Source organism: Episyrphus balteatus, chromosome 1, assembly GCF_945859705.1.
Source record: "Episyrphus balteatus chromosome 1, idEpiBalt1.1, whole genome shotgun sequence".
Classification (NCBI taxonomy): domain Eukaryota; kingdom Metazoa; phylum Arthropoda; class Insecta; order Diptera; family Syrphidae; genus Episyrphus; species Episyrphus balteatus.
Window position 1 is genome coordinate 120,603,978 of NC_079134.1, and position 26,339 is coordinate 120,630,316.

At 30.8% G+C, this 26,339-nt stretch overlaps 2 protein-coding genes across 10 annotated transcripts in view; one reads left to right on the forward strand and one right to left on the reverse strand.

Annotated features, from left to right (window-relative positions):
• LOC129913052 (uncharacterized) overlaps positions 1 to 11,180 on the reverse strand; it is a 91,237-nt gene extending 80,057 nt beyond the window's left edge. For 2 of the 8 annotated variants that reach the window (XM_055991478.1, XM_055991441.1), the window contains exons 1-2: positions 231 to 631; positions 18 to 86 (exon numbers count right to left, since the gene is read on the reverse strand). Coding sequence is in view for 1 of the 8 variants with exons in the window: in XM_055991511.1 (XP_055847486.1) it covers positions 10,990 to 11,017 (28 nt within the window). In the remaining 7 variants the exon portion in view is untranslated. Of the gene's footprint in view, positions 1 to 17; positions 201 to 230; positions 632 to 10,989 lie in introns of those variants that run through there. The other 6 variants (XM_055991500.1, XM_055991450.1, XM_055991486.1 and 3 more) reach the window with 4 other exon arrangements.
• Positions 11,181 to 14,610: 3,430 nt separating this feature from the next.
• Positions 14,611 to 24,580, forward strand: LOC129905698 (uncharacterized). Of its 2 annotated transcripts, none has more exons than XM_055981237.1 (6): positions 14,611 to 15,055; positions 15,122 to 15,265; positions 15,377 to 15,517; positions 15,601 to 15,709; positions 22,771 to 22,940; positions 24,316 to 24,580. In XM_055981237.1, the coding sequence occupies exons 1-6, from the start codon at positions 14,854 to 14,856 to the stop codon at positions 24,516 to 24,518; spliced, it is 969 nt and encodes a 322-aa protein (XP_055837212.1). In that variant the 5' UTR covers positions 14,611 to 14,853; the 3' UTR covers positions 24,519 to 24,580. The 2 variants fall into 2 exon arrangements, with proteins under 2 accessions (XP_055837212.1, XP_055837213.1); XM_055981238.1 differs by having other exon boundaries at positions 14,617 to 15,055; positions 15,122 to 15,247.
• The last annotated feature ends 1,759 nt before the right edge of the window (positions 24,581 to 26,339 follow it).

A 26,339-nucleotide genomic window follows, 5' to 3' on the forward strand; every position in this document is an offset into this window, starting at 1 on the left:
AGAGTAGGTAGTAGTACCTAAAATGGTGTTCTGCTTCCGTCCTTTTGAGCACTGATGGTATTGAACGACATAAGTGACTAATGACTCTGAAAAATTACACAGGTGCACATTAAAAGGATATTTTCACAATGGCAACTAATTGTAATGGTTTTTTTTTTTTCTTTAATTTTTTCTTAATTAGAAATACAGGGTGGGTTTAAGGAACTCTTTTTTTTTTTTGAATTACTCACTTTGCCGGAAATATGTATTTTTTAAGTTATACAACTAAAATGAACATTTTTTCTTTCGCGTGTCCTTTTTTTTTATCGACACAAAAAGAAATCCACCGATATAGAAAACTTTTTCAAAAGTTTCAAATACAAGTTTTCTTTTATCAACTTCTTTTTTTGAGTTGGTTGAAATGCAAGAAAAAATTAAGAATGAAGTGAGGAAAAAAAAAACTTTTTGTCTGCCCTTAATTTGGGGAATTTCCAATAACCAACAATTCGAGACGCTTTCCACGGGAACCGTAATCACTCGCTAACGTTCTTAAACTGACATTATAGATGATTCAGACGAGTTTTCTCCACTTTTTACAACTCAGCGTTTTCCAGCGATTATGGATGGTGTGTGCGTCTGTATGGATGTGTTGAGTTTTGACTTTATAACGTAAGGGCTGATGCCTTATACAGGGTGGTAAAAAATATCTTTAAAACACATACAAAGGGGTGAATAACAAACACACTAACGACGACAACGACGAAGATGTCGACGATAGCGAAAAACCCCCCCGAAAATAAATATATACATTGGGAGAGCGCATGTCCACTCAGACCGGGGAGCAGGACAACTCCAGAGCAGGTAAGAATGATAAAGCGCAGCTGATCAGCTCGGGTACGAGTACGAGGAACGAAAATATAATAGGAAGGAAAACCGAGGAGCGAATTTCTGACAGAAGGTGTGCAACGATTTGGTATAGCGGCAGTGGCAGCTTGATTATTTGATAGTTTCCATTTTTGATGGGAAAAATCGATATTTAAAGCAAACAATGGAAATACGCAGGAAAAAAAGTGTTCGTCCACCTTTTGGAATTTTCTTGCCATTCATGGACTAATACAAAACAACACAAACAAATATAAAAAAGGGGGTGGTTGGTCGGGTCGGGTTGGAACAGTAGACAGGGTGTCCCATGTAATATAGGGATTGTGTACCGTTTTTTGATATGATATTTCTGTAGTGGGTGATGGTTGATGGGTGGTGGTGGTGGTAAGGTAGTCTATAACATTTACATAATTTTTCGTTCAGAGTCTGAAAAACGGGGGCGTTTAATGAGACGCTTATGTGAAGAATTTCCCGCCTTTTTCTTAGTGTTCTTAGTTCTATATTATAGAGGAATATTTTGCTTGCTTGCCGTTGCCTTAGCCTTAGGCTGCGATGGAAATGAGATAATCATCAGAAATACAATACTCGTATAGGTAATGGGCCAGAAATACCCTACCTAGCTAGAGTAGAAACGAAATGGTTGAGAAGGAGAGAACCAAAAAAAAGAAAATACCTACCTACCTTTTGTTTTTATGACTAGGTTTCATATGCGGCCACACGGTATAGCACAAAAAAAAAAAAAAAAACAAAATATGGTTTATCCTCTTTTTATTTTATTGAATGGTTTTTTTTTTACTTGCTTCCGCCGCCGACCCCAAGATTGCGTGTCAGACGTAATTTTAGTATGGAATGTGAATCTTAAAGTACATATGTATATATACATATACAACGTTTTTTTTGAGGCTATATAATGGTGTATAATTTTATTTATAGTTGAATAATTCATGTAAAAAGCTAAATTTTGTGCAGACAAAACAACATAGAGTCCGCATATCATCGTGTTTTTGGGAGAATGTTTTCCGCGTGCATTAAAGGTATTAATATTTTATTGTTTTGCGAGCTAATCTTATATGTCTGGTTTTTATTTGTGTCGTTAGATCGCAACCATTTAAGTTTGGAATGTATTTTGTTATTGTACTGCGGTGAAAATATTTGATTTCGGGAGTATTAAATCCATGTTATTGAAACTTTTAAGATTTAAGCTCGAATCTTTGGATCAATGTAATCATTACCTTGACTTTTATGGTTACCTATACTTATTTTCAACTTGGAGATTTGTTTTAAAATTGGGATTTATTGGGAACTTTTAGGTTTGACTAAGGATTTTTCGGCCAATAATTTCCACCTACAAACAAATTTGGTAGTTAAAAATTTTTGTGCGAGTCATTATTTTTCAGTAAGTCACTTGGTATTAAAATTTTTTTTAGAAATACCAAAAAGAGGAACATTTATCACTTCTCCTGCTTAAAGCTTACGGCCCTGGTTTCGGGACTTTCGGTATGGAATACCTGGAAGTCACATCTACCTACCATTGAAAACTAGACACTACACATTTTTTTAACATTTACTTTATAATTTTCAGTCTTCATTGCCTGTACTGTATCTAGTAATTAATTAAAAAAAAAACACACATTACTTTATTATATTTAAACAAAATACATAGCATAGCAGTTGGATACAGCTTGCACCTAATGAATGAACCTTTCACTCGTAGAACACATTTTTCACTTTCTTACATTGCTACAGCACCTAAATTTTTCAATAAACTGCCTGTTTTTATCAGAAACACTACCCGGTTGAGTTCTTTTTTGAAAAAAGTCAAAGACTGGCTATTCACTGTTGAAACTGAGCATATTGAATCCATTTTAAGAATCCCAAATTAATTATCAGCACAAAATAACAATAATTAATTTACCTTTTGAAATTGTTAAGTTAATTTTTTTCTATTTCTTCCTACGTTTTTTGATTTTTTCTTCATTTTTATCTTTCTTCTTCATTTTTATCTTTTAATTCTACTTTTGTATCTTAAATTAAATAATTGTATAAAGATTAAAATATTGTGTTCATTTATTATAATTATAATAACGAATTTACTTTGTACTGATTGTCACCCCACATCAGACCTTTATTGAAATTATTTATTGAAACGTGTCATTCAACACTAACTTAATAAGTTAAAGAATGATTACTATTTTTTACTTCATTCAATTTAATTTAATTTGTATAATTGTATCTAGCTTTAAGTAATTTATATGAATGAATAAAAAACAAAATGAAATGAAATGATACGTGCGTCATACAGTTTTTCGCGTCGATCGTTCATCTATTTCATAAGAAATTAATTAATTTACTTTATTATATTAAGTCAGTAATTAAATTAAAGCGAACTTAGAGGGTCACTATGGTGTATTCGCAACTATTTTTGTAAGGAAAAATCTTAATGCAAATACGTTGTTTTCTTGATGGTTTACTTGGTCGTGCGATAGTTTGCAAATGGGTCCTGAAATAAAAAGCTCTTTTTAGAAGCTCTTGCGTAGACTTAGGGCCATTTTATTCACTATTTTTCAACTTGAAGAAAACTCTATGTTGGCTAAATTTAAAATTGATTCAAAATCGGCAATTGAAACGAACTCTTCAGTTTAAAAATTAAAGATCACCTATTTTGACTTGGTAAAATATTCCTGGTGGATATTTTTGAATTATGACAATTAATACAAACACTGTCACTTTCAAATGATATTTTGATAGTAGTAAATACTTCTTAAGGCGACCATTGTTTTTTAGTATGGCAATACCCTCTCGATAAAAACAGTAGTGCCAAGATACTTTATTTGTTGTGTTCATACAAAAATATCTGAAAATATTCAAACACAAAAAAAAAGTGGAGAAAATGAGGTTTGAAAAAAGCTCTCATAGAAAAAAATAATCAAAAATTTGATTGACATGGTTGCATTGAAATGTGAATATTTCGGTACATACGCAATGCACTTTTCAGATAAAAGTCTTAAATGGATCCTGATAAGATTGTTAAACAAATATATACATTAATTTACCAAAGTTTTTTCGAAAAGTTACAAATAAAAATAAAAAAGAGTCCACGTTTGATTTTTAAAAATTCGAAAAAAAAAATCAATATGGCTACCTTCAAACTGTTCAATAAAATTATTTTGTTAGCTGCCAGGCTATCGGATGGGCCTGACACCTTGCCAGACACGCACAAATGCTCGCTATCAGTGGCGTAGATAGGGGGGGGATCAGGGATATATCCCCCCATGGGGATCGATAATTGTGCAGTATGTACAGTCACGAATAAATAAGTTGAAGAAGCGCACTTTGAAAAAAAAAGGCTATGGATTTCGAGTTCTTGATTAGCTTAAAGGTTATAAATATGGTTTACCAACTTTCGTTGCCATTAAGTCGGTGTTTCAAAGAGTGAATTTAGACTTGGTCCAAGCAATGGAGCTCGATAAAGATTTAAGGGGTCAACTAAAAATTAAACGGGCAGAAGACGACTCATTTTCGAAAGTTTTTTGTATATGGGAAAAATTAGCTGAAATCCTTGACATAGGCGTTAAACATAAGAGAATAGTGAAGCGACAAAAGAATCGTTCGAACCCTTCGGTTCAAAGTACAGTAAAGAATATTTTCGTGTTACTGTTTTCAATCTTTTTCTCGATTTCTATGTAATGGGCCTTGGAGAAAAATGTACAAACCATGAAAACACACTAGAAGGGTTTCCGGTTCTTTCTAAGGATTCTTCGTCTGAAAAAGACAAAGCAGCTAAAAAATTTAATGAAACTGTTGAGTTTTACCAAAAACTAGACCACATAAAATAGAACAAAAACAATAAGATTTCCTTATAGTTTTCATCCAAGAAGGAAATATTATTCAAACTATCGGGATTTCCTAATTGTTTTACCGACTTCCAAAAAGGAGGAGTTATTCAATTCGTCTGTACTTTTTTTTTTTGTTTTTTTCACCTCATAACTTTGGACCGAGTGAACCAATTTTGATAATTCTTTTTGTAGGTATTGAAAAGCTGGTGCCTGTTCAGTACCATTAGAAAAACCATAAAACCCAGTTTTGATCCATGGAAGTCGGTTTTGTTTTTTTAATAAAAAAATACGATTATGTACGGGATCACCTATTCCAACTTACTATAGAAATATTGGTCACAATTTTTGTTCTAGTGCCAAGTTGGAAAAAATATGAAATTTTTACAAAAAATTTTGAAAGATTTTGTAGGTACATGAAAATAATAAGAAATCTCTATGGAAAAACCTTATTAATTGTAGATATTAATAAGGTTTCTTCATAAAACAGTTCAATAAGGAAATCTGTTGGTATTTAGGTGGTCCTGGTCATATTTTTCTCTGTGTGAAGAATTAAAAACTCAGAAAAGATATTTGATCAGAAGGAAAAATACTTCCTCTATGAACTCATTGAAAGCGCTCGAAAGCTGCACCGAAAAAAGTTGTCCTGGTATTTATATTTTATTAAAGATATTAGCTACACTGCTGGTTTCTACGTCAACTACCGAAAGAACTTTCTCCAATTTAAAGAGAATAAAAACAATACAAAGAAGCATTATTAAAACTTAAAAAAAGATTTGCGAACTAGATCTATCCCCCCCTTAGCAAAAAGCTATCTACGCCACTGCTCGCTATGTGTATCAGCGCCAGCGTGAGCATGTTTGTAAAGGGGTAATTCCATGAAAAAGTGGACACGAATTTTGAACAAATTATGCAGTCTTTTTTACTTTTTTTATTAGCAAATTACTATTTACAAATGGCAACTCTTTATGCAAGTTGCAAGAAAAGATTCTTTGTTGTATTCCCTTATGGATAGACATAAGATTTAGGGAGTTTAATAATCTTAAAGCATTTTTATAGCATAAGCTTGCCAACAACAGAAGAATTTCACATGAAAATGACGGATAAACAAGCAAACTGAAAATATGATGAGTCTAATAGTGACGATGACAATATCCCCTCGTGAGTGCTAAAATATGTTAACATTTAAGCAAGCTTCGTTACACACTATTCGATTAAAAAAAAACTTGAGTGAAAATGCATCTTTTCTTTACTTTTGGAACCACAAATCGCAGGTAACATGAGTTACCAAAATAATGTAACGTGAGTTACCTAAATATTTTAAAATTTTTCCTCGAAATATTGAAAAAATGTTTGGTTTTGTCACTCATATTAAAAGCTTGTAATTTTGTATGTATGGAATCTTCATTGAAAACAAATTAAGATTCTTAATTTCACATAAAAACTTCATACTGTCGGACTCTTAAAATTCGTGTCCGATTTTTGTAACGTGAGTTACCATCAAACTTTTATTTTTCCCAAGAAAATGTTAAAAATAAAGACAATTTTTTTAGTTAATTATGAAAGTGATAGTTATGCTCCATTCATGGATAGTAATTTCGTATCAATTTACATTAAAATTGAAGAAAAAAAAAATTATTTATGTGTTGGAAATTTTTGTGAATGTAACGTGAGTTACCATGGAATTGCCCAAAGGAGTTTTATGACAAAGCTACGTTAGATTTGTTATTAATAAAATCTAATGGGTCTTCCGTAGTATTGAAGTAAAATGTTTACGCTTAATAATACCAATAATTACTAGATTATTAAAAATATATACCTACCTTTAAATTCATAATGAATTAGTTCCCTGAGTATCATGTATAAAAATGAAGCTTTAGAAAATAAGTAAAGTTAAACTATTTTTTTCAAAGCTTTAAGATGTCTGGCAAAAAAAATGGCTGTCGGAATTGGTCTGGCAGTGTTAGTTATACGATTTTTTTCTTGTCTGAGTGCAACCTAGACGCACTCACTAGTACTAGAACCTTTTTCCTATATTAAAAAATTGCCACCTTTTTGAAGTTTTTTTCCTACAGATCATAAACGGTCTGTCAAATCGAAAAACTGTTAATGTAAATGAAGGTAATAAAAAGATCTACAACTTTTACTTCAAATTAATTTTCAAAAAAGCTCAAATAAAAGAGATATGACGAAAAAATGGTTTAAAAAAAAAAACACCCTAACTCTTAAACCGAAGGTATAATCGAAAAAAGTAATTTAACATATATTGCAGTAAATTAAATTATCTTCAAGTTTGCGATACATTTTTTTTCTGTAGATTCAAAAATACGTGAGTTATGTGAAAAATTGCAATTTTTATTAAAAAACAAAATGGCGGCCAAATGACTCTAGATGCGATTGTGAAAAATGTGGTTTTCGACGCATGTCTTGATACTCTTTCGAGTCCTAGAGTCAAAATATTTTATAAATTTTTTTCCAGACCTCCATATAATAAAATCTAACTTTCCTGTTTCCTATTATGCGTGTCTGGCAAGGTGTTAGGCCCATCCGATGGGTCTGGCAGCTTACAAAAATTATTGAATTAGTTCCCTGAGTATCATATATAAAAATCAGCCTTGAGAAAATAAGAAAAGTAAGTACGTATTTTTCGTACCTTTAGCACCTGTTACCGGTAAAATGGCCGTCGGCACAAGATAGCCAGTATCCATACACTATTAGTATGTCCTAGCACTACGTAATTCCATACATTTTTTTCTTGAGAAAATAAGTAATGTCTGGCGGTCCTGGGATCTAAACTGATGAGGTCAATGAAAAATGGATAAGAAGCTGTAATACATCCTTTTCTGCGAGACATGCATTAAGTTCTTAAGCTAAAGTTAAGTGAGAGAATAATCTATATTAACAATAAATCCGATTGATTGCACAAAAATTGATCAATAAATAAAAGAATAATTAGCATTAGGTATTATTAAATTTTCCTCATATACCTAAAAAGTTACTCATACACCACATCGACCCAAAAGTTTAAAAAAGTAAAAAACTTGACCCTCTATAACTCATGAGTATAGAATTACATAGTGACATGCATTTAAAAAAATATGTAAGTTATATTTTTTTGAAATCATAATAATTTATTCAGTTATGTTACAATAAATGGTATGTAACTTCTAGGCAACAATGAGTAATAAAGAAAAATACTACCTATATCAGTTAACACAGTTGAAAATTTCTGAAAAAATGTTTCGTTTTCGTGTAGCATAAAGCTACGTCACACTTTTCACACACGGTGTGCGTGATCTGACGAAAATAGGTTTAAAAAGAACTTTTTTAGCATTTTTAGATCCAAAAATTCACCGCTCAGTTACTCGTCACCAGTGAAAGCTAGCAGTTAGCGTTCAATTCCAAGTTGTTTTTCTTCCACCAAGCTTTAATTGTTTAGGGACAGTGTCCGAAGTAGACGACATTCTGCAATGCTTAAAAACGCAGAATATTAAAAAGAGTAGGAGGAAAGGGGGGTTAAGCGGTATGTTGCCTGTTTTCTACTAAAAGCTATAGAGGGTTAAAATTCTGGGTAAATAATGAAACTAGTGGATATTTTCTGACCATTCACTATTGTCATACATTGGAAATTGTATTTATTGTATGCCATTTATTGTATCGCAATCGAAAATTATCTTTATTTTAAGATCACAAAGCCTGGATCGAACATAAATAACTTTATGTTCGAGGTTATGGCAAAATTCCTGATTCATAATACGACTAGACGAGTGCGTCTTCTCGTTGCCTTGAATTTTTGACATTTTGGAAAAAAGATGCACAAGACGATTTCTCGAATATTATTATAATAATATCCTAAGCAGTTTGGATGGATAATAGTTTTATTAATTTAAATATTCGTGCTAGCCTATGTGACAAGGTCAAAGACAAACTCAATCTCACTGATCTGGTTTTACAATAATAGAATAAAAATCTCGATATTATGAATTGCCTAGTGAAAAAAACGGTTGAGGAAAAACGCAATTCTCTCGTCGTCGTCTTGCAATGATGAACCTCGATAGATATACGAAATTTAAACTTATGTTAACAATAAAGGCTATTAAGACCAATTACTTGAGAATGGTGAATGTCATCTTAACAACTGGGGACAAAAATGTTCATGAAGAAAAAAAGCTTAAACAATTAAACTGAGTTTGTAAAGTTTTCAAAACTTCTTTCAACTCGATAAAACTAAATTAAAAGAGGATCTTCATTGCCTGCATTACTCATAAGAAATGTTCTGTGTAAGATGTATTTTTTAAAGTGAAGCAACGTATATATGTACCTACCAGCACTAACACCTCAAACTATGTATCTTTCAAGACGTCCCCATCGAAAAATAAATTTAAACTACCCCACTTTATTTTCTTTCAAAGAAAAAAAAAACAAAACAAAAACTTTTTTTTGTATACACAAAGCTACAAAATAAAAACAAACTTTCTTCTGCCAATGCTACACAACGCCCGGAAGAATAGCATTCATGTGCGCTCAATAAAACCTGGAAATAACTTTCCTCCCGACTAAGAAATATAATAAACTTTGAATATGACTAAAAGTCTGACACCTACTTCATAAAACTTATTCATGACAAATCACACCCATCCGAAATGTTAATGCCACCGTTCTCGACTTTATGAGACTGTCTGTTTTCATCCTCCTTTATACCTATACCCAACACTACACATTCCGTTCTGAACTTTATTTAGTGCGAATATGAAGGTGCTTTAATTAAATAAAACAATGAATGATATTCAGAAAATATATTCGGGAGTTATACATAATTGAATTCACAAAAAGTTCGCCTTCTTTCATGGATGATATATGCAATCCAATGAATAAGAAAATGGAGCCGTATTTTATCTGATTATTTAGCTCGATAAAAATTTCCATTGATTAACTAAATAATGTTTAGGTAGTACTTTTTGGCTGTGTCGACGAAGCCAACGGTCGATAAAAGGTACTACCTACTTCCGATTCCGATCCGTATTTCATACACCTTCCCAGTTACAATGGGTCATTAGCATTCTGGAGCTTTCGTCAAGGACGGATAGTTTTAGTAACGTTCATAAATCTTAATTTCGTTATATTCGAAATTACCACTTGCTATGTTCATTAGATTGCTGTTCATAGTTCGACAGAGGGGGAGGACAGGGTGTAAGGGATGGTGTTTGTAATTGAACAAGGTTGGGCACTGGTACACGTAGTTAGCTACCTAAGTTGTGCGAAGCAAATTAAAACTTGGTAAAATTGACTTTTTGATCTTTTTGGACGGAAATATATTCTAATATAATTACCTGTAGCTATATATTATAAAATTATTCACAAAGCTTTGGTAGTTTTTGAAAAGAAAGTAGGTGTCATGGTCTTCCAATGAAAGGTAGAGCTAAAAAGTCCAAGAAGTAAGCTCAAATTAATAACACGTGCCATTAAAACTTTAACATTGAACGTGAACAAGTTGAAAATATTAGTTTTATATACTCATCGAAGACGCCTTACAAGCAAGGATATCCTCATTTACTAAAATCTATTAATTAAAAAAAAAATAAACAATTTTAACGTGCTCTTTAGGGCAAGCATTGGTTTTGTGTAAAATAAAATTAAAACATAATTTATGTTCATGAGGAATGAATTTTATTAGGTGAAAAGTATGAAACAATGAATTGGACACAAAATTTAACAACAAACGTCATAGAAATATTGACTGTAAATTAAAGTTACGATAATATTTTATTGTGGTTAATGACTTTATCTATATATTGTGTTTATATTTCCTTAACACAACTTATTTCCTGAGTTTCACTTCTTGTCGTGGATTTTATGCGTTTTCAGCCGTTTACTTATTGTTTAGGGATAAATATTATAAGTTCAATACTGAAATTGGCTGTGCAGTGATTTTTACGGAATTAATAAAAAACTGTTTTTTTTTTGTTACGTATACACCACAGTGAACCATGCCCTACACATTTTGAATAACCGACAAAACTCGTTGTTGTATTATTTCGCGTTATGTTTCATATAGTTTTGCACTAGAAGATAGAGTGTGTTTGTCATATGGCATTATGCCGTTAATATTTCTTAACTTTTAAGATGGTTCTGTAGATTTGAAAAGAAAAAGAAAGGAAAATCCTCATCTCTCTACCTCATCTCTAACCTGACTGGTTTTGCGATTAAGAAATCACCGTGTAGTGAGGCACTAAGCCAGAGATACTTTCTGTTTTAGGTTATTAACATAATACATATAATTCAAAATTTTTCTCACCAAAATCGAAACAAATTTGTCCATCCATTTATGATCCATCTTAATGTTCAGAGTTGATGCAACGTTAATATTATAACTAATTTTCAAAATGCAGAAAACACACAATGTTATTGAATTGACGGAAAACTTATATTTAAACATTTTTTTCCGAAGCGATAAAGAACACGATTAATAACGATTTTTTTTGTGATGCTTCAGTTGATGAAAATTGAAGTTTTTAAATATTTTTTTTTTATAAATTACCCTGCTGCTGAGTGATATAGTAAAAATTTGTAAAGTATGTGAAACTGTATCAATATAGTTTTAGTTCTGGAGTCAAATAAGGAAATGATGCATGATTAGTTCTCCAATACTGGTGGCCCGAGTTGCTGGTACGAATTAGCATCTTTCGCTTGAGTTTGCTTTTGTTGATATCATAACTTGTATATGTAATTTATTTTCATACAAAATTACCTTAAAAGTATAATAAATTAGCCCTATCTGTGTATGTTGATCCTTCAGCTAGTTGTATTGACAATGTTGTTCACTGTAAGTCTTTTTTCGCAGCAAGCTCAGAGAGTTTAAATATTGGGTCATTTCAAGCCAAATAAATCAACTGGACTGCATAAAAAAAGCTTCTTCTCTCACAAATAAAATACTGGACAAAATTGTGATTCCTAAGATAGGTCAGAATTCTTGCAGCAATAACAATATCATCTCAGACATCAGTTCAGTTTTCGTGAAGAACATATATTCTTGAAGATATTAATATGTTCTTAAAGCCAAGGGTCATATCCGCAAACTTCTTGAGTTTTACAAAAAAAAAAAAAAAAAAAAAAAAAAACGAGTATTCAAATCGACTTTAAAGGAGAAACTATTGTATTTAAGAAAAAACAAGTGGCAGAGGTAATTCTTACTTTGGCTGGAAATTAGTTTGAACATGATGGATCTCCAATTGATTGAAAGAAAAGTACTGAGGGTCTTCACCCACCGCAGATTGGGAAAAACAATAAGGAAACAATCAAGAAGGCCAGTTATCCCACTGAACAAGTATTTTTACTTGCGATATAGGTACTATATATATCAAGTTATGCATTCGTACAAGAAAAAAATTGAGATAGCATTTTTACATGACACCACTATGATAGAGAATGCCAAAAAAATGGTTCCCGGAGGTCCGTCTGTCTGTCTGTCTGTAAACGAAGCTACAGCCTAAACGGATGAACCGAATGATGTCAAACTTGGTATGTAGCCTTATTTGGCGACTCTACAGAGGGATTTTTCGAATTAATTTTTTTGGACCAAAAATAACGGTACTTGCCATATACCGATTTTAGTAAAATTAAAATTGCTCAAAAAAGGCTCCAACGATTTTGTTTAAAAAATTCAAATGTAAGTTTTAAGACAAGGTCTATCTTCTAAAAAAAGATTTTTTTTTTAAATCATTATTAACGGTACCTGCCATTAAACTTTTTTTTTTTTTTCAAATCCGATTATCTCCGAAAGTGCTTGTTCGATTTCAACGAAACTTTTTGTGAAGAAGCATTTATATAATTTAAATATAAGCCAAAAACAAAATTTACAAAAAAAAATAACTTTTGGATTTTTAAAAAATTTTTTTAAATTTTTTTTTGAAAAATCAAATTTTCGAAATTTTTTTTTAAATTTTTTTTTAAATTTTGATTTTAGATGTTGATTAGTGATTTCTACAAAGTGGCATACCAATTTTATTTTAAAATTTTTTTTCCAAAAAATTATTTATAAAAAATTAGTTTTTAAAAAAATGGCTCTAAAGATTTTGAAAATTTTTTTTTCTAAAAATACATCTTAATATATGAATCAAAACTGCATACTTGTTTTGGAGGGCAATTTGATTTCAGATTTTATTTTATTTTTTTAAAAAACGAATTTTATTTTTTTTTGTACCTATATAGTAGGTCAAGGTACCTACATTTTCCAAATTTCTATATAAAAAGTCTTAAAAATGTAAGCAACTTGAACTCTAAGAGCAAGTTCGTGCGACCCAGTCGTGCATTTTATTTATTACAGCGACTGAGTTAAAACGTAGAAGAAATTTTATGAATGTTAGGTAAGGTTCAATGTTTTGTGACCTCGAGTTTCTGCAATTATTACATTTTCGTAACTAAGGTCTTCTATTATTAGCAATCAAATCTTGTTATTATACGGACCTACTTAATATGTCAAGTCCTCCCTATTTATAAATTCTTCAAATCAATAATTTTGTATTTTTAAACTTTAAAACTAACTACTCTTAAAATAGTTCCACTACCCCAAGCAAAAGTTCAAGAGTCATATACCCCAAAAGAACTTTATCAATAAAATATCTAGACAATACATTCAACACCTTACTGCATTTTTATATAAATCTACAAAAGAACTATAAAGAAATTTTGATCTTTTAACCATGCAAACATTGTTAAGGTTTGAATGCAATAAGTCTTCGTTCTAACACGTGAATGTGTGCTTTGCTTTTTTATTTAATTTATCAAAAAGGAAACATACAATACAAAAAAAACCTTTTGTGTGTGCGGTCTCCCTAATCTTAATTGCGCAAAACCTATTATAGTGGTTTAACCACCACTAAAATGCAACCCCCAAAGGCATTTAAAGAGTTTTCATACATCACGAATTCCTTTGTAGTAGGTAACAAACACTTAAAATAAACTTTTTATTGATTTATTCAAGAGAGAGAAGAAACGGCCATGCTTTATCATTTTAATGGTGCTTGGTGTTTACACATTATATTTCACATATAGCTTAGCTAGAACGGTGGTACTAGGTTTCTATTCATTTCTCTCTCTCGAAATACAAACACAAACACTACCTATACGTTATGAATACATTAAACAAACTTTTTCTCAAAAAAAAAAAAAAAACTTAAGCACCATATTTTCCGCGTTCAAAGTTGCATTATGTCACTCAAACGTTGAATAAAAGGTGCGAGAGAACATTCTATTATTGCCATATTTATACATCTATTTTTTTTTTTCTTCTTTCTTCCTTGTTCCTTTCAGAGTCCTCGAAATATCATTTTCTATTTCTGGCACAAGCACAAGAAGAAGCTGGGTTTTGGGTTGTTGTGTCGTTTGGGTTCTTTAGTTGGGCCCAGCAAACAAAAATCAAAAAACCACCAAGAGTTTGCTTTTAGCGAAAATGCATACTGCATTTTCCATGAAAGGATCTCTTAGCACAGGCTAACAAAAGCACTCAACCAATGCAAGTGCAAATAGTAAATCTCGTGAATGTACATGGTGAATGGTAGTGTCAGGAAGGCTATGTTTACTATGCGAACGCCCATCAGGAAAAGGATGCATTTTTCGATATGGATATGGACTCTTTCACAAAAAAAAAAAAGTAAAAAACACGTGGCACACAAAGAGCCCATGGTTCGTTCCACTCACTGCTTGTTGTAGATGCAAATCTGATGCTATTTAAAAATTCAATCTATTGCCTTGCCACAACATTCAATTGAATACACCTCTACCACCTACCTATCCCGGAACTAGAGGGTTTCACTTAAAGACATCAACTCCTCTATATACTCTCTCTGTCTACGTGCGTACACAATTTCATGAATAGCTAAGTTGTTGTCGAAGAACAGTCAAACAGTCCTCGAACAACGAATAGTCCAAGAAAACATCCTCGTCTTCATTTGTTGAGCACGCAGTAGAATCATTAAATTTATTAGGACGAGTAAATTTATTTCAATTATCCTTGCTCCAAGGGATAAGGCGTGCGCGTCGGAACGTAAAGTTTATTTGTCTTTCAACTTTCCATTCACTGTTTGTCTATCGAAGTCGAAGGGTATATCTCTACTCGTACTTCTTAGTTCTTATAGTTCTTCTTAGATTTTAAAGCTTTGAAATGCTATGTCGCACATTTATTGTTGCTGGATGGTTTGTCGGTTTATGCCTGTTAATAATGTCTCCCGAGACAAAGTGCATTGATATCGCGAAAAGTTTAACACAACTCTTAGATAACTTCAAGGATGCAAGTTATCTCCCCAGAGAAATACACTTCGGCTTAAATTTAGCCTACAAATTACTATCGGGTAGTGTTGTAGTAGGTGAATATAGTTGCCTTGTAAAATTTATCAAAAATAATTTCGATTTAAAAACAAGAAACTGTTAAGGAAGCTCTTTGGCAAACCCCTCTGGCGACAGCGATCGAAGCGAGTTTTATTGGAAAACTTTAGAGTATTTGAAAGTTCTGAAGAGTGGCAGCCACACTCGAAATATTTCGGTGAACGATGAAATAAGTGAGCAACTAAACTTATGTATATACCAACTTTATACCTACGACGACATTTTCGTCCTTTTCTTTGTGAACTCTTCACCAGAACACAAAGAAAAAAAAAAAATCAAATAAAATCTTTAAACTTTTGCAGTCTTGGAAAGTATTTCGGAAAATTCTGAAGTATGGCAACGTAATGTTAAACACCGACATTTGGATATAGTGAAGCCAAAGGACACGTTTTCGGTCTATGAATGGATTGTAGACAAGGGACATCCAACAGCTATAGACTCAGGTAGATACATATATTTATGCCTTTATTTTGATGGTGACACTCAATTTGAGTGTCTGGTGATGTGTGCGTCTAATATTTTGCAGATAAGTGTATGAGTCAATTGGGATCAACCAAAACCTGTGTAATTAGTTCGAAATGTGTGTCAATGATGATTTCCCAGGAACCAGCATATGGTTACCATAAAACACATCAGTACGTATTTTATTTGTGTGTCGATTTTGTTTTTTTGAAAAATTGTTGTTTTTTTGAAAATAGATAAATAGAATTCTGGGACAATAAAATAAAATAGATATAGGTATTAAGATTAAGTATTAACATATTCCTGAAAGTGGTTGGGACATTTGAATATTTCAATTTTTACTTGCGATATAGGTACTATAGGTACGGTGACTATATTTCTGGAAGCGAAACCTGGGACAGATAAAAAATTCGTTGGATCGTTTTGAAAATATTGATTTTTCAAAAGAAAAATTAAATTTTTTTAAATGAGTTTTTATAATTTTTCCTTATTTTGATATCAAGATTTCCGAAACGATTTTATGGGAGCGTTTTTGTTGAAATCATTTAAGTCGTTTATGAAATCAGAAATCAAGAAAATGGTTTTATAATTATGTCTGTTAATAGATTCTAAAAAATATTTTTTTTTAAACAAAATCGGGAGAGCTGTTTTTTAACATTTTAATTTTATTTCAAATGATTTTGAAATTGTATGATCTTTAACACAACTTTTAACATTTCCTTAACCATTTCGAACCCAAGCTATGAAAATCAATATTAAAAAATGTTTTTTCGGTATTATCGGGTCAAAAACATCACAACTAAGAAATATGAATAGCAAAAAGTTATTTTCCAAAATAATAAATAGCAAAACTAATGTGTTTTTTTCATGGTACCTACATGTAAGTAACATGCACTGCCTATGACCACCAAAAAAAGTCGGAGAACTGAGAAAATAACTTTTTATAAAACTATAATGTATGCTACTTCTTCTAAGCAAAAAAACAAAACACTTTCTGCATTAACATTTTTTATATCTTACTTTTCCAAAATTATGACCATATATAAAAAAATTTTTTTTTGCAAAAAAAAACAAAAATGTGAATTTTAGTCCCTTTCTCGATACAAAAAAAAATTAAAGGTATGATATTTGACTAAATTTTTGTAATAATCCAGTAACTAGGCGTTATTATCTTTCAATTAAGCCATCGTAACCTAAAAAGAATTGTAATTTAATATTTTTTACGAATTTAAAAAAAATGTTACATGAGAGTAACGCTGGGTCCGAAAGGGTTAAAAGTTAAAAACTTATCTGGGTTCTTTACCTTTCCATATGTTGTTCTTTATTCGAAAACATTTTAACTGGTGTAGAAACTTGACAAACAGCAGCTGGAACTAAATAATTGAAGAACATTTAAAAAAAAAAAAACTAAAGACTAGTCTAAAGGTGAAACGAAAATTTTCATACAAAACCAGCACAACGAAATCGTGAACGAAAATTTTACATTTCGTTGCACAATACGCAGCCTAGGTAACGAAATTCTTACCTGTGCTAGAATATATGGAGAGTTTTCAATCGTTTGTCAATCCCATTTATTTGTCCATGCAATTTTTCTCGCAGCAACAGTTTCTTGACTTTGGAGACTTAGAAAAATGTTCGTTTTGCTTCAGCAGCGTACTAGGCTTATTGCTTTATCAAACAAATTAGAAAGAATTTAATTTCCAACCAATGTTTTCTTATTTTCCGTACAAAGTATTTAAAATATTGAATACAAAAACCAGAGAAGGGGCAAATACGGGACAGTCACGGGACAGATTACAAAATACGGGACACTTATACGTCCCGGGTTTCTTAAATAAAAACCCGGGACAAGCTGTAGAAATACGGGGCAGTCCCGGGTAAACCGGGACGGATGGTCACCGTAACTATAGGGCAAGTTTAGGATTCTTAAAAAAAATCGAACTCGAGATAACAATTTTACGTGACATTACGATGATGGAGAATGCCAAAAAAGTGGGTCCGGCAATTCTGTCTGTCTGTCTCTATCTGGAGCTGCAGCCTAAACGAGTGAAGTGATTTTCTTCAAACTTTGTATTTAGCAGTTTTAGGTGATTCCCTAGAGGGGAAATTGAAATTTTATTTTTATGACCAAAACTAACGGTACCTGCCATATAACGGAAATAGAAAAGTTAATTTTTTTCAAAAACGGTTCTAACGATATTGATTAAAATTTTTGTGTGTAGTAGGTATTACACATAAGAGACAACTTTTGAAATAAAAAAAATATTTCTGGTACCGTTATCAACGGTACCTGTCATAGAACTGTTTTTTTGATTTTTTTTGATTTTTTCAACCAAAATTTTTATACAAGAGCGTTTAAGTAAAGGTAATATTAAAATTTAAGAAAATTTTCAAAAAACACACTTTTGGATTTTTTAAAAATATTTCAAATTTTTTTTTTTCGAAAAGTCAATTTTTAATTATTTCTTCAAAATGGCATACCAACTATTTTTTTGAAAAATGTTAAAAAATTTGTATATATAAAAAATTATTTTTTTAAAAAACGGCTCCAACGATTTTCGAAATTTTTTTTCTAAAAATACCTTTTTATACTAGAAATAAAATGGCATACTTGGTTTTTTGTAAAAGATCATTTAAAACGGTGTTTAATTAATTATAAAAACAGATTTAATTTTTTTATACTAGGTACTTATGAAATTTCTTCAAAATATCAAATTTTAAATTTCTTGAATAAAAAGCTTCAACATTAGAGTTACTTTAAGCATAAGAGCAAGTAAGTGCGACCCCAGTCATGCAATTTATTTCTAATTTCTTAAACGCAAGAAAAAGTGCTATCAAATTCAACAGTCTGTTAAAGTTCATCTGTGCTTAAAATAGAGATGATGGAGAGAGGGAAATAGAAAAAAAGGAAGGAAAATCCCTTTTTTGTAAGAGCTAAGACCAATCTTCATTTATTTCTAATAAATTGTATTGTTTTTTTTTTTCTTTATCTTTTATGTTCTGTTTGAATCAATGACATCTTGTGCTGGAATGATTACAAATTAATATGAATCATCACAATTGTTTGGTTTAACGTTTGAGTGTAAACTCTACACAGTACAAAACAATTGAATAGGACATAAATATTATTCAAAAGAAATTTTAGATTTTATTAGGTTTCTTACGCCCTTTCAAGGAAGTTATACAACAAATAAACCTTTTCATCCGGAATACTTTTGGTCCAAAGTTTTAAAAACTTTGCCTCTACTGTTATTTAAATTTTCCGATTAACGAGTCACAAAATTTAAAAGAAAAAGTGCTCTCAGCTTATTTAGCTTTTCAAAAACAAAATATTCATAATAAGGCCCAATTCATGCACTCTCCATTATGTAAAGGTATTTAAAGTCACTATTAAAAATTGAAAATCTTTCAAATAGTATACGAACTTTTAAATTTTACAACTTAAATAGCAACTTTAAATTTAATGGAGTGTGAATAAATTGGCACTAAGGGAAAATCTGAGGCGGCGGAAGGGGTGTGCGGAGTGTGCCTCCGCACACGGCCCCGCGCTTAGAGGGGCCCCGCGGCGCGGGCGCTAAATGAAAATGTCTCAGAAATAATAAAATTCGAAAAACCTAAGCTCATTTTTCACACTTTCTACCAATTTAAACACTTTGTTAAGGACTAAAGAACATTTCTGTTTTCCGCCGCCAATTTAATGATTAAAAAGGACCATTTTATTCAGTGGAATTTTCGCTGTTCGAAATTCCGTATTTTGAAACATCAATGAATCCGCAAAATGTGTTCGAATACGGATTACAATCCAACAAATTTTAAAAACCCGTTTTAAATCAAAAATTTTGCTCAAACAAACATGCGAATAATTTATGTATTTATTTCGTAAAAAAAAAAATTAAATGATTGATAAGTATCTAACAGAGGAAAGCAAACATCAACAAAAACAATTTCAATTTTTTATATATCTTCCTGTATTTAACGAAAACAAGAATTTCTACATTAAAATAAATAGCTATATTATATTATACCAATTTTAGAAAGTACAATTTACCCAAAAATGACTTTAACAATTTTATGAAAAAAAAGCAATCAAGTATTATTTTTTATTAGTTTCTATATTTTGATGAAGAAAGTTTGATTTTTATTTTTTATTTGAATAGTCAAATTTTAGAAAATGTTGCATTTAATTTTTCTGAAATTTGGAATGTAGATAAAAAATTTCTTTAAAATTTCATATCAATTTTACTTAGAATAGTTTTTTTCCGAAAAATGTTTATAGCGATTTCTAACGATTTTGATTTTTTCTAAAAACGCGCCCTAATAAAAGAAATCAAATTGCTGAAATTCATTCTAGATGTTGTTATTTTGTTTGAATTGAAGAACGAATACATTTTTTTTGATATGTACGTTTTAGAACATTTAACAAAAAATTCTTATTTATATAAAAAGTTTTAAAAATTAAAGCAATCTGAAACTTAAGAAAAAGTTCTCAGGGGCCCCGAAAATTTACTCTAGCACACGCCTCATTTTGGTCTAGCGCCGCCACTCCGGAAAATTTAGGAAAGCATGTACAACTTTTTACAAAAAATTATTCTGATTGTATCCTTGTATCTTTTCTCGTGATGTAGAGTTTATTATCTTCTCTATCCTTTTCAGTTGATTTTACTTAAAACCGAGAAGCTAATTTTTTTCTTAAAATCAATCGTCGGAATACTATTTTTATTTTGCATAATTTTTTAGTTCTAGGTCAACTTGAAAGAGATACATTTTAATTATTCTTGTTTATAGAGATTAGTTTTTCTTTAAGTGCATTGCATATTTTTGAATAATAAATTAAGTATTGATTCCTAAGAATTCTAAAAAAAATATAAAACCCACAATTTAACAATACCTGATATTTTCTAGGTATTGTTAGTTAGACACAGCTTGGTGACCTAATTTCTCACGACGACGACACGGACGCGTGGACAACTAAATCTATGAATCGCATGTTTATAGAAAAATAATTTAGTTACGCAATTTGTATTTAAATAGTAGGTAAACGTACTCCATTATTCCATAACAATAATGATTGATTGAGTTCGTGTTACTTTGAGTTTGAAAATTATTTAAAATATATAATGGGTGGCGCAGGAGTGATGTCATAATTTCAGTAGGTAACCATTTTATTAGAAATATATGTAAATAAATTAGCTTTGTTTTTATTTATTTATTTTTATTTAATTTATTTGATTAGTTTAGTTTTTTGAGTTTTTTTTTTTTTGCAAAAATAGAAAAACTCAAAAAATCGCGTTTTTTTAAATCTTTTTATTTTTTGTTTATCCTTATCCAAAAATATTTTAAATTAGAGGGGCGGCTTGCCCTCTTTTGCATGCGTGTTGTCAAAGTTCAATCACTTAGTATACACAAAAAAAAAATTGAACAAAACTTAACAACTCAAGCTCTGACCAAACTGATATTCACTACAGGAAGTTTCCCGTCCCGAATGTATTCCCTCAGCATTTCGCAGGCATGTGTTATTGAATTTAAATCCATTTCTAGGTGATCAATCCTAAGATGGTCTTTAAGATATTCTGAAACCACTCTAGCATTATTAGCTCTTGCATTTTCGGGCATCAGATTAAACTCTGGACCAATTCTAGGGCTGATTGGTATCGCATGCTGTTCGAGAATATCTGTCACATATCCTTGGGCACTTAACGTACGTCTTGTAAAGCAGACCCATCTCTAAAAGATTCGCGGTTGGAGGGACAGACTTACCTAAGCAAATTTCTCCCCCAAATCTTCTCCACAAACATTTAATTCAATTCCTTGAATTTAAGCTCACTCTTCTTTCATAAAATAAATTTTCTATGACCAAATGGAATGAATCGCTTGTTCAAAAACCAAGTAATTTAAAGCTTATTCAAAAGTTTCGACCTGTTAGATTTTATATTTTAGGTCTTATATTTCATATGTTGAAAAAACACTGCAATCATTTTGTATAAAAAAGAACACAAATTGTTTTTTAGACCAAAAAATAAGCGAAGAACTATACAAAAATGCATTTGAAAATGTTCACTTTTGTACTTTTTCACTTATTGAGCCAATGAAGTTATGACTTTACTCACTATTTCTGATCCTATAGACCAGTGCCAATAATTTTTTAAAATAAAAAAATTATTATTATTTTTTTAAAATAAAAAAAAAATTAGCAGCAGGTGGTGGGATAATTTAGGATAAATAGTATATGAAAGTGGAAAAATAAATTGCCCACAAAAAAATTGGGGGAAAGGGGGTGGGTGGGCAAAAAAGTGGGGTGGGTGTCAAAAATCATGGTTTTTTTCGATTTCTGCCAAAACTAGACGTCCTATCGAAAAAAGTCAAATGCAAAAGTTGTAGGTAGTATAAATGTCTACAACTTTTACTCAAACAATTTTTTCTATAACCTCAAAAATATTGAAAAAAATGCAAAAATACGATTTTTTTATTTTTTATTTTTATCTTTTACAAAAATAGTTGGATTTTAACAAAACTTGGTTAAAAAATACTTTTTTATGTTTCTATCTATTAAAAATGTTTTTTGAGCAAAAAGTTAATTTTTGGATTTTTGACGAATTTAATTTGAAAAAATAGCCTATTTTTCAATCAAAAAAGTTAGCGAAAAAATTTTTGATTTTTGAAAGGTTTGGAATGCAATTATTTAGCTTAAAAACGTTTCTTAAAGATTGTGTGGAAAAACTATACTTTTGTTTTAGAAAATATTGAGAACAATTGAAAAAAACAAAAAAACGATTTTTAAGATTGATTTTTCCCTAAATGACAGTAATATTGGCGAGAAATAATTTTCCATAGAAACCAAATTATACTTTTATAATATTATAATAGTCATTGACCTTTTTAATTTGAATCAAGCACTAGAATAGCTCTAACGTGCAAAGTTTTTGAGATATTGAATTTTGAACGTCGCAAATACTATTTTTCTGATTTTTGGCACGGTAATATGTCAAAAACGTGATGTGAGAGAATTTTTCTGACTTCAGATTCGAGCTCAGCGCACAAAAAACCATCAGAAAAATATACTTTGATTTCTATAAAAAAAAACTTTTTGACTAGTGAAATCGAACAGGGCAGAATGCCTTGAGTCTTGACTTTTGATTAATGTTCATATTATATTATTTCTTAGACCTTGAATTCTTTTATTATTTTTCATATTTTTCTTTAATTCTGCGAAAAGTAATGTTAAGTGCATTTACAGGTTATTATTCCTTTTTATGACTGTATTGAAAAGCTGCTCAAATCTAATCCCACACAATCGGTCGATAGATGTTATTATTGCAGAAAAGTGTTCTGACATTTACAAAGAGCAAATGATTTTAATGGAATATGGTATACCAAATGACTACAGAGATTTATTTATGGAACAAAGTGAGTTAACTGTTTTTTTTTTTTTTTTGTTTAACTTATAAAAATGAATTTTGAATGCCACAAGCTAAGAAGAATCTTGTTGACATTTTTTTTTTTTTTGTAAACCTAAAACCCATCCGCAGTAGGAATTTCCATTTATCACCATTCAACATTGATGTATAGTATTGTATAATGTATAATCCATATCCACTTAGATTTAACTTCTATTCTAATAAGCAGCTGTGTGTTGTGTTTGTAATGCATATAAAATCCTACTGCAGATTTAGTCCAGTGCATTTATAATTTGACACAGCAGTTTGTACCACCCCCAAATTTTTTTATTTTTTTTGCTCATTCGATAGAGCATTGGCTGACTATCATTACCCTGATTTTTAGCCTTCTGAATATTAAAAAAGTTACAAGCCAACAAAGTAAAAAAAAACAGAAAAAAAGTGACAATTTTAAAGATTTGAGCAGTTTTTATCAAAATTATGAAAAAACTTTCCGAGATAAGATTATTTACCTTAAAATTCTCTACAACTCTGCTATACAACTTTTTTTTCTATCGCTATAAATACAAAAGTAATCAATACTTTTTTTTGTTAAAAATGCTCTTTTTTGTTTGTGTTTTTAATTTTTACTTTTTTCTTAATTTCTTTTTACCAAATCTTGAATTTTAAATGATTAGTTAGTATTTTATAGCTTTATGTTACAAGAGAAAATTCAGGACATGCAATTTTTTTTTATATTTAAGTCTCTTCATTTCGTAAAAAAGGAGTATTTTTTAACAAAAAAGTATTAATCACTTTATTAATTATAGCGATACAAAAAAAAGTTGTATGGCAGAGTTGTAGAAAATTTTAAGACGAATAATTTTTTCTCGATACGTTTTTTCATAATTTTGATAAAAAGTGCTCAAATCTTTAAAATTGTCATATTTTTCGTTTTTTTATTTTTTGGCTTGTAACTTTTTTAATATTTAGAATATCGAAAAAATATTCTTCACATAAAAGACGCGAAATTTAATTTCCTACGTTTCTTGTATACACAACTTTTATGTAGGATAAATAGAAATTGAGATATTCAACAAAAACTAAAATCCAAGATGGCGGCCGTAAGGTGAATTTCGCGAGTTCGAAAAATCAGGGTAATGTAATGACATTCAGCCAATGTTCTATCGAATGAGCAAAAAAAAATTTGGGGGTGGTACAAACTGTTGGGTCGCCCATATATTAACATCATAAATGCACTGGACTAATATGGATTGTATCGAGAAAAAAAAATAAAGAGTTATTAAAGATTCTATTCTAATCACTTACTGATTCAAACCCAGTTCGGGAAGCTTAAAATCTTAGTGTTTGAAACCTTTAATAAATTTATTTATTATTACATTTAGGTTTATTTTGTGGAATAATGGGATACTCGGAGTTTTTATCAATGACTCTCCTGAAACCAATACCGCGTTGGCAGTCAAGCAATGGATGTTTCAACTCTAAAAGCACAGAAAACAAAAATCCAGAATGCAGAAATCATATTAATAGCTTAGGATTGGCTTTGTACTCAAACATCATTTTGCAATTTAGTACGCAGTTAATATAAATTTTAAATTATTAAAAAAAAAAAACTCAAATAAAATAATCATTAAATACCTATGTAATAAATGTGTATTTATTGTTAAAATGTAAGTTTTTTGTTTAATTGGTAAATAGCTGAGTACAAAAAACAGGAGAATAGTCAAATTTGTTTCAAATGCGCACGTTGCACGGCCAAAAATGATTTTATCATTTATTGACATACATACATAGTTAACTCATAAATGTATTGTGCAAAAGTTTTTTCCCTGGAAAATGGAAAAATGGCAGGGCTTACTCACAGTAATTCAGAACTTCTTACTCGTGTGAAAATGCCTTTTAAAATTTAGTAGGTAAATACGATAGGTCCAACTATAATAGACAAAACCAAACGGAAGCTACTGTCAAAACCGAACGAACCGTTTCTTTCCGATCTGTCAAATTCATCCGTTAACCCATAATTATTTTAAGAGAACGGAAGTATTAGGTGTGTTTTTTATTACCACCGGGCTTAACTGGACAAAAAAAAAAAAACGTAATCTGGGCTAAGCAATTTACATGTTAAATACAACAACACCTTAGCCCCTTGGGCTTACATAGTTGTTTAGCTTGGAGATTTCTCTGGGCTTAACTTTTTGAATAGTTTTAAATCTGTGCTACCAAACTATTTTTTTCATAAATTGTTTAGAATTTGTGAAAACTGACGTTTGGAATGACAAAATGTATTTAAATAGTTTTGCTAGCATACATTTTTGTATCTCTTTGTAAAACATTAAAAAAACGAGGCGTTTTTTTGTCCAGTCAAGACCGGTGGTAATAAAAAAACACATCTAATGCCACAGTACACATAAAAAGGTAATATATTCCGAACTGACTGAAACTGACCGCCTCCACTGGGCATGAACGATGCCCGGTTCATGAACATGTCTTGAAAAAATCTAATGGAGGCAGAAAAATTCATGCCCAGGCAGACATCTTTGTCAAAGAATCTCGTTTTTTGAACATGACATGAGCGTTGTTCAAATCATGGGCATGATTTTGACGTTTCGTGTATGTGCAAGGTTTTTTCTTGAATGTAGAAGTAAAACGAGTCATTTTACCTCTATATTCAAGAGAAAACCTTACACGTACACGAAAGATAAAATGAGACGACATGACATAATTTGCCCACCGAACAAAATTGTTCTGTTTGTGGGTTGGATTGCGGTTGTGATGTTGGGCAGCTGTATGCTCAGTGGAGACGCTGTGTAAAAATTAAAGGCAGACCTGACAGATTGGTGCCCATTTTTGACAAACCAATTTTGACAACGTTCGGAAGATACTACCTTATTATGTGTACTGTGATTAATAAAGGCCTATCGAAAACACTAATAAAATTTGAAAAAATCAATTTTCCGACGGCGGTGCGGCGGTATTTTTCTGATCCCCAATTGGTTAAAAACTATTTTTTTCTAAAACACTGGGTTGTGAAAAAAATTAACGGTTGTAAAAAGTGCTTATTTTAAATGGTTATCTCTTAGAATTTTTTGTATGGTTAAAAAAAAATGATTATCCTTTAGAATTTTTTTTAAAATCATGCCTACACTTTTTAGGGCCAAATCCACATTGTACAGTTTTATTAACTTGACTGTGGAAATAGGATATATTTTTTTTTTTTTTATCAAATAAAGATGAACTTAGTCATGGGTTATTCGTCAATTTGATTTAAATTTAGCAAGATATGAAGGGGCGTTCAACGTACATAAGGTAGAGTTGCCTATTTGCAGCCGTCTCCATGTTACCGGCCACCTTTCGGAAAATCGTTATAACTAGTGATTTCAAAGGGGTTTATTCCAAATTTTCACTCGCA

Excerpts from the sequence above, each read along its gene's own strand:
- LOC129905698 (XM_055981237.1), top strand. The coding sequence starts at position 14,854 with ATGCTATGTCGCACATTTATTGTTGCTGGATGGTTTGTCGGTTTATGC. Across the intron at positions 15,518-15,600 it reads TCCAACAGCTATAGACTCAG|ATAAGTGTATGAGTCAATTG; the intron begins GTAGATACATAT and ends AATATTTTGCAG. Across the intron at positions 22,941-24,315 it reads AGATTTATTTATGGAACAAA|GTTTATTTTGTGGAATAATG; the intron begins GTGAGTTAACTG and ends TATTACATTTAG.